General features: G+C 45.5%; 1 protein-coding gene across 1 annotated transcript; it reads left to right on the forward strand.

Moving 5' to 3' along the window:
- Window positions 1-386: 386 nt before the first annotated feature.
- On the forward strand, window positions 387-9,014 carry F2RL1 (F2R like trypsin receptor 1; the record flags this gene model as incomplete). The annotated part of the gene is made up of 2 exons (XM_080712575.1): window positions 387-486; window positions 7,903-9,014. Exons 1-2 carry the CDS (start codon window positions 414-416, stop codon window positions 9,012-9,014), a joined length of 1,185 nt encoding a protein of 394 aa, XP_080568701.1. The 5' UTR covers window positions 387-413.
- Window positions 9,015-9,217: the final 203 nt, after the last annotated feature.

Consider the following 9,217-nt stretch of genomic DNA (forward strand, 5'->3'; position numbering starts at 1 on the left):
GATGCCAGCCTCCTCTCGTTTGCATTCCTACGCAGCCACCTCATCCTCCCAATCCCGGGGGCGGAGGACTAGGTAAGGTTCTGCACCTCCGGACCCCAGCTGGCGCCTGTGGGACCAAGGGTCTGACCGGGGGCGTGGCCGGGGCGTGGCCTGAACGGTCGGGGGCGGGGCCCGGGCACCGCTCGTTCGAGGGGGCGGGGCCGGGCGCGATCGGGTCCCGGGGCGGGGCCTCCCGCAGGTGCTTCTCGCGGCTTGGGTTTCGCTGAAACTGATCTGGCCCTGGGGAAGCGAGCAGAGACTCCTATTAGGGGAAGGTGAGAGGGTTGCCTTTTTGGGGTGAGCGAGTGTGGCACTGAGTTTGGAATCCGTGGCGGCGGAGCCCCCGGCCGGCCGGCGTCGGGGCTGCGGGAAGGATGCCAAGTCGGAGCCTGGCGTGGCTGCTGGGGGGCGCCATCCTGCTGGCCTCCTGCAGCGGTTCTGTCGCAGGTAAGGAACTTGGGCGAAGAGGGCTCGAACCGTCGAGGAGCTGGGGTCTGACGCACGCTGGGCCGCTGGTGGCTGAAGGACCGGTGCAGGGTGTTCCCCTGCCCCGCCACCACCTCCTCTCTCAGTGGCTGTGATGTGGAGACCCAGCTCCTGGAACCACAGCCGGGGCTGGGGGGCGCGCCAGGTCGGCGCAGCCCGGCTGAAGGCTGAGGTGTCCCAGGTTACCAACTTACTGGAAAGGCTCTCCGGCCGGACCTTTCCATCTCCCAGCTATCATCAGCGTGGGGAAGGGGAGGGAGGAAGGGGAAGCCGAGTTCTCCCTTGGGCTGGCTTCTTTGCAAACACTAAATCTTAGAAGCTTTCGCACGCCCTGGCAACTTCTTCGGGACTGGTCCCTCCGGGCGCCCGGAGTAGCTTAGTCGACGGCTCGGGACAGGGTGGAGTGGGTGGGCGACTAGGAACCTTCTGCCTCGCTTTTTGAACCTTCTTCCAACCACTTCTTTGGGGTCTGTCCTCGGTGTCCAGGACCCAGCGGGAGCAGCAGCTCCTGGCACCCAAGGTGGCTGATAACCTGGCTATTGAAATTCAGGCTGGACTTTCAGGCCATTTGGGCGTCACGTGAATTTACAAGTGGAACTTCTTGCACCCCTGCTTTATATGCAACCAGGTGACTTTCCGGCCCTGGGATTTATGGCCCGTCCGTGCCATCTGGAGTGCACAGTGGTCCTCACCCAGGTCTGTAGGCCAGAGGCTGCCCGCCCTAGGAACCCAAGAGCCAGGGAGCGGTTCCTGGCGGCGCTGGGCCGCCCAGTGTGATGGGTGTGCTGATCCCGGGCTGAGCTGTCCTCTGGGGGCGGGAGTAGGGGGGTGGGTTGAGGGTGTACTGCCTGAGATCAGCTACTGTTATGCTAACTAACCGAGGCCCCGCTGTTAGGAGGCAGCCTGGGTACGTTAAAAAAGGGATTTTCATTTCCGGGAGATGTTTTGCAGGCCTGCTGTTAAAGGCACTTTCTCACTTTTATCCTCTTAATAAAGACACTTGTAAAAGAGCATTTCACAGTGAATTAGACCGAAGAATGTGATTCTTTCTCCTCTGGAGTTAGATGATGTAAATTTGAACACTATGCAACAGCGATATGTACTTCGTTGACCATTATCAGAATAAAGGCATTTATTTATTTGGGAGAACTATTTCCATTATTACCACCTCTCCCTTTGCTTGTTTTTTTTTTTTTTTTAAGTTGAAAACTTGAAATGCAGAGCAAAGGTTAGTGTATGCAAATTTAAAAACAAATGTGGGTGTAGATGATTCAACAGTTTTTATGATTCAGACAGTTCCTATAAGAAACAGACCTTAATTATTTAGTTTATTCTTGTTTACAAAGTGAGGGACTGGTGCCGACAGCTCCTGGAGTGTCAGGGGAACCTGATTTAACAATTAAAAAATTAGGTTACTTGTTAACCAGAGCTATTTAATATTACACCCTGTTTCCCATGCATACTTTTAAATTTTTGCAGGATAACTTCCTGAAAGGGTCAGTAAGTGACCTGGAGACTTTAGGTACTTGGAGCTTTTCTCTGTACTGGAGACTAAACTGAGCCTGGTATAAAGCAGAGGATCACCAAAAACCTTTCCTCCTTTCCACGGAGGTCCTTGCGTATCCCCCCTTTCGCCTGGTCCTTCTGTGTGCTCCTCATTTTGCTTAAGAGCAGACTGGGTTTGATTTTCTTCCCCAAAGACTGCAGCATTGAAAGGAACTTGGCCTAGAATCACCTTTTCATTTTACAGGTGGGAGACACTGAATTGGGCATGGCAAGGAGCACATTCCATCACCCCCTCTCTCTACACTCACAATCGTAGAGGATAATTCTTTGTGTAAATGTGTTTAGTCTGTCTGCCCATTGGGTCAGAAGCTCCTGCAGGCCAAGGACCCTACCAGAGCCTCCACCACCACATCTAGAACAGTCGCCTCACCTAACGTAAATGTAAATTAAAATAAATGTAAAAAAAAGTAAAGTAAAGTAAAACGTAAAGTAAATGGCAAAGGAAGCCTGCAGTGAGGGGACTCACCCAGATTGAAGGGCAGCCCGAGGCCATGTGGCTGTGAAGCCCATGGCTCTCAGACACTGTCACAGGCCTGGAAGGTCCCCTACCATGCAGTCATTCTATTTTTCTTCAGAAGACTGAACCTACTGTTCTTTTTACAGTTGACTAATTGTAAAAGTGATATGCGGTCACCATGGGAAAAAAATGAAAACAGGCACCAATTTAATGAAATCACCACAACCTCAAGTAACCCATGTAACCACCGTTCAGATTTTGGTTTATATCTTTTCCCTTGATTTTGTACATTGATGCATAAAATATGTATTCGCAAGTATAGAAAATTGTTTGTACTTGTACAAACTTGTACGGGGTTAAATAAGCTGATCAGTAGTCTATCGATACATATAAAACATTTTTAATGATCAGCTATTTTATAAAAATATGATACATCATCATTTTTAAATTAGTCTTCTTTTAGCACATGTCTCTAATCCCAGTCAGTACTTGGGAGGCTGAGACAGGAGGATTTCAGGTTTGCAGCCAGCCTCAGCAAGTTAGGCCCTCTGCAACTTAGTGAGACCCTGTTTACAAATAAAATATAAAAATAGGACTGAGGGTGTAGCTTAGAGGTAGAACCTCCCTTGGTTCAATTCCCAGCACCACAAAATAAATAAAAATAATAAAATAAATTAGTCTTTTTTTTGTTTTCAGACACATGGGATACTTCCAGTGGTTTAGGATGTGAGAGAACAGTATAATGAATAGGAAGACGGAACTTTTAAAATTTGTGCCTGGTCCCCTTGGCTTGCCTTGTGGTTACTAATTAACCTTGATGGGTGATGTCTCATGATGTCTGTATTTGACTTTCTTATGGTTTTATTAGCTGGGCAAGTGTTGGAGAAAACAGGTCATCATGAACAAACAGCTATGAAATTTACTAAAAGTGTACGTAGGGAGGGCTTCCCAACAATTAAACCTTTTTTCTGCCTGTGCTCCCAAAGGTTGAGAACAAAAGAACATTTTGGGGTGAGGAAATAGGAGGGAAGTAGAGGTGAGAGGAGTTAACACAGAGAACTATTTGCTTTGTACATGGCTTGGTGAAGAAAGTGGGCCCGCTCTCAACTAGAATTCTCTGTGCACAAATTTTACAGCAGTAAAAGGACTGCTGAAGCCGGGCGTGGTGGCGCATGCTTGTAATCTCAGCATTTGGGAGGCTGAGACAGGAGGATCGCGGTTCAAAGACAGCCACAGCTCCTATTTAGTGAGGCCCTTTGCAACTCAGTGAGACCCTGTTTCAAAATAAAGAATAAAAAAAAGGTCTGGGGGTATAGCTTGGAGGTAGAATGCCCCTGGGTTCCATTGCAAAAAAAAAAAAAAAAGACTACTGACTTGTGTAATTTATTAATTTTACCTAATAAATATATTCATGGTCAGTGTATAGAAATCTGTCCTTACTCTTATAGGGGACTGTAAATTTCATAAGTTATGAAACTTATGAACTCTTGCTGAACTTATTTCATCTATATCCACTTCTCACCTCTCCTCCCTGTGTTACTTTTTAGCAGCTTTATTAAGACTTCTGGTCCATGACTAATTATCCCTTAGTGTCTTTCAACAAATGAATCTGAGGGTAATGAGACATGTTAAATAATACCCCAAATTGGGTGTGGTGGAATAAGCTTATAATCCCAGAACTTGGGAGGCTGAAGCAGGAAGATTGCAGGTTTATGGCCAGCCTCAGAACTTAATGAGAACCTCTGCAACTTAATGAAACCCCTGTTTCCAAATTTAAAATATATATAATAGGGCTGGGAGTGTAGCTCAGATGTAGAGTTCCCTTGGTTTCAATCCTCAGTACTACAAAAAAAGAGAAAAATAATACTCCAAGAATATAGTTAGCAAAATTCATTCTGTAGGAAACACTAAGATGAAGGATATAGCTTCTTCAAAATACAAATTATAAGGAATCAAAAGCTGTTCTATCCCACCTGGAGGAATAATTTTTTAATTAAAATATTCTTTTTTTTAGAAAGTTATAAAAGAAATTGAAACAGTGGCGGTAGGTGTATTCTAAGCATATTAGTTTCCTGTGGTGCTGAGAAATTGCCATGAACTGGTGGTATGAAACAGCAGATGTTTATTTTTTAACATTTCTGGAGGCTAGAAATCTGAAATTGAGATATTAATGAGTCCACACTTCAGAGGCCTACTGGAAAATCCTTTCCTTTCCATTTCTATCAGCATTTCTTGGTGTCCCCTGGCCTATCCCTTGGCATTATTTCAACCCTTGCCTTCATTCTTATATAACTTTCTTTTTTCATTCTTTTTTTCTCTTTTCTCTTTTTTCTTCCTTCCTTTCCTCCTTTCTTTTTTGTTCTCTTATAACTTTCTCTTTTCTTACCTTCTTTTTTTTCCTCTTTTGTATTTGGTATTGAATTCAGGGGCATTCTACTTTTGAGCTAAATCCCAGCTTTACTTTTTTATATTGAAAAGGGGTCTCATAAAGTTTCTGAGGCTGGTCTTGAACCTACGATACTACTGTCTCAGCCTCTCAAATACTGGGACCAGAGGCATGTGCCGCTGTACCTGGCTTTTTGTATCACGTTCTACTGTATCTTTTCTGTCTCTAATCTCCTGTCTTCTTAAAAATACACTTGTGGAGCCCGGCATGGTGGTGCACGCTTGTAATCCCAGCCCTTGGGAGGCTGAGACAGGAGGATCTCACAAGTTTGAAGCCAGCCTCAGCTACTTAGTGAGGCTCTCAATTTAGTGAGACCCTGTTTCCAAATAAAGTATAAAATAGGTCTGGGAGTATAGCCCGGAGGTAGAAAGCCCCTGGGTTCTACCCCCAGTACCACTAAAAGAAACAAAACAAAACAACAACCAAAACAAAACACACACTTGTCATTGGATTTAGGGCTTGCCTAGATAATCCGGGATGATCTCAAGATTCTTATCTATGAAGACCTTTTTTTCTGAATAAGGTAATGTTCACAGATGCTAGGGATGAGGAGATAGACATATCTTTTGGGGAACCATATACTAAGTGAAAATTAAATATACCTATGTGACTTCCAACACTCTGCTCAAGATAACCAGTGTTAGTCCTACATTGGGAAGTCTTAGGAAGTGAATATTTCTGCTGAACAGGGATTCAGAGTTAGAAGAGGAAAAAGTAATGGCTGAGCATAAATAGTAGCTTAACTCCCAAGAGAGCTGATGCCCTCCCTGACATATAAGCAGGTCTCTGCATGGCGGCCTCCTGTTCCTTATAGTAAAACCCTACAGTTTCAAACTGAAGAACCTGCCATCTCCTTCAAGTTCAGGAGCACATGCTTGGGCAGGATGTAGGAGGATGATGTATGATTCATTTGTTTGTGAGTTTTTTTTTTTTTTTTTTTTCCAGTACTGGGGATGGAACCCAGGGGCATTCTACCTCCGAGCTACACCCCCAGCTCTATTTTTAATTCTCTATTTTGAAACAGGGTCTCACTGAGTTGCAAAGGGCCTCACTATATAGCTGAGGCTGGCCACGAAACCAGATGCTACTGTCTCAGCCTCCTGAATGCTGGGATTACAAGTGTGCACCACCACGCCCGGCTGTTTGTGTTTTTTTGTTTTTGCTTTTCAGTTAGTGATCTCACTGTGTTGCCCAGGCTGACCCCAAAGTCTTGGGCTCAAACAGTCCTCCTGAGTGGCTGGAACGATAGGCATGTGCCACCATACCTGGTTTTGTTTATGATTTTTATTATTAAATTAGTAATATGAAGCAGAGCATCATGGCACATGCCTATAATCCTAGTACTTGGGAGGCTGAATCAGAAAGCCAGCCTCAAATTTGAGGCCAGCCTCAGCAACTTAGCCAGATCCTTAGCAACTTACCAAGACTGTTTAAAAATAAAAATAAAATAAATTAACAGCAAGGCGTGGTGGCACATGCTCATAATCCCAGTATTTGGGAGGCTGAGAGAAGAGGATCGCAGATTTGCTGCCAGCCTCTGCAATTTAGTGAGGCCTTTGTAACTTAATGAGACCCTGTTTCAAAATAAAAAATAAATTAGGAGCTGGGTATGGTGGCACACACTTGTAATCCCAGCATTCGGGAGGCTAAGACAGAAAGATCACAGTTTGTGGACATCTTTAGCTACTTAGTGAAGCCCTTTGCAAGTTGGTGAAACCCTGTTTCAAAATAAAGTATAAAAAAATAGGGCTGGGGGTGTAGCTCAGAGGTAGAACATCCCAGGGTTCAATCTCCAGTATAAATAAATAAATAAATAAATAAATAAATAAATAAATAAATAAATAAATAAGAATGCATGCTGGGGATGTAGCTCAGAGGTAGGACGCCCTTGGGTTCAATCCCTAGTACCAAAATCAAAACAAAACAAAACAAAAAATCATGAGGGGAGGAGGTAAATTGTTAAAACTTGCCTTGTTGCACACATGAAAGTCAGAACACAAATTTGTCATCTGTACGCCCACCTGTCCAATGCGCTTGAGGCTAGAAAGCTTGGCTGCCACACAGTCTCCATGGAAAGGCACCAGGAGGCCAGCACTGAAGCAGGGAGTCCCTGCCCATTGGAGGCCGTCCTTGTGGGTGGAGGGGGAATGTCCCATTAGTCCTGGGACTTTCCCGGTGCTGAACTCTGGCACAGGGCCTGCCTGGAGGCCAGGCTAGGTCTGGAGGACTCAGGGCCAAAATGGGATGATTGGCCATTATAAATTAAGAAGTTAGAAAGCTGGTGTCAGTGTAGGGCTTCTGTCTTCTACACCAGAGAATATGGAAAACAGCATATGATCTTAAATTGACTTTTACTAATTGACTCATCAAGAGACTGTTACTGGATCTGGGCTAGAATGTTTGAGAACTAATGAGTGTGGAAAGTTTGTAAAAACGAATTGAAGCCGGATGTGGTGGCGCACGCTTGCAATCCCAGCATTTGGGAGGCTGAGACAGTGGGATCTGGGTTTGAGGACAGCCTCAGCTACTTAGTGAGGCCCTTTGCAACTCAATAAGACCCTGTTTCAAAATAATAAAAAATAGAGCTGGGGGGTGTGGCTTGGAGGTAGAATGCCCCTGGGTTCCACCCCCAGCATCGCAAAAATAAATAAATAAATAAATAAATAAATAAATAAAATAAAATAAATAAATTGAAATGCTGTCATTTTTTCCTAGAAATCAACATTCCGTGCACACCCCACAACCTCTCAATAAAAAGTATATCACCCAAAGAAAGCTTCTATACACATTTTATGTAATTCACTAACAGTCTATTTCTGTCTTCAATATTTTTCATATTTGGGCAAACTAGCCTTATTGCTGACATGTTGGCTTTGGTGATGACCCTTGCCTGCTTTTCCTTCTACAGGAGCCAACACCACTTCTAAAGGAAGAAGTCTTATTGGCAAGAAGGATGACCCCACTTCAGTCACCGGAAAAGGCGTCACGGTGGAGCCAGGCTTTTCTGTGGATGAGTTTTCTGCATCCATCCTCACTGGAAAGCTGACTACCGTCTTCCTTCCAATTGTCTACACAATCGTATTTGTAATTGGCTTGCCAAGTAACGGCATGGCCCTGTGGATCTTTTTTTTCCGAACCAAGAAGAAGCACCCTGCTGTGATTTATATGGCCAATCTGGCCCTGGCAGACCTCCTGTCCGTTATCTGGTTCCCCCTGAAGATTGCCTACCACATACATGGCAACAACTGGGTGTATGGGGAAGGTCTTTGCAAGGTGCTCATTGGCTTTTTCTACGGCAACATGTACTGTTCCATTCTCTTCATGACCTGCCTCAGTGTGCAGCGGTACTGGGTCATCGTGAACCCCATGGGTCATTCCAGGAAGAAGGCCAACATTGCCATTGGTGTCTCCCTGGGAATCTGGGTGCTGATCCTGCTGGTCACCATCCCCTTGTATGTCATGAAGCAGACCATCTACATTCCAGCCCTTAACATCACCACCTGTCACGACGTTCTGCCCGAGGACGTGTTGGTGGGGGACATGTTCAATTACTTCCTCTCCCTGGCCATCGGGGTCTTTTTGTTCCCAGCCTTCCTCACAGCCTCCGCCTATGTGCTCATGATCAGAACGCTCCAGTCTTCTGCCATGGATGAACACTCGGAAAAGAAAAGGCGGAGGGCCATCAAACTCATCGTCACCGTCCTGGTCATGTATTTGATCTGCTTCACTCCCAGTAACCTTCTGCTCGTGGTGCACTATTTCCTGATTAAAAGCCACGGCCAGAGCCACGTGTACGCCCTGTACATCGCAGCGCTCTGCCTGTCCACCGTCAACAGCTGCATCGACCCTTTTGTCTATTACTTTGTTTCAAAAGATTTCAGGGATCACGCCAAAAATGCTCTCCTTTGTCGAAGCGTTCGCACCGTGAAGCAGATGCAAGTATCCCTCACCTCGAAGAAATTCTCCAGGAAATCCAGCTCCTACTCCTCCAGTTCAACCAGTGTTAAGACCTCCTATTGAGTTCTCCAGCTCCACAATAGGACTCAGAGCCTGCTTAATGCTGCGGGCGGCTGTTATTTCCTGACCAAGCTGGTCTAAGCACAACCATGTGTGTGCAGTGTCTCCCAGGATTGCTAGAAGCGTCCCTGTTTGCACAGGAAAGTCAATGTCAGATTTCTGCTACTCGGATGTCCCAGAAACTGAATTGACAGAAGCAGACTTTA

This window comes from Muscardinus avellanarius, assembly GCF_963383645.1.
Source record: "Muscardinus avellanarius genome assembly, chromosome: 1".
In the NCBI taxonomy this organism is placed as follows: Eukaryota; Metazoa; Chordata; class Mammalia; order Rodentia; family Gliridae; genus Muscardinus; species Muscardinus avellanarius.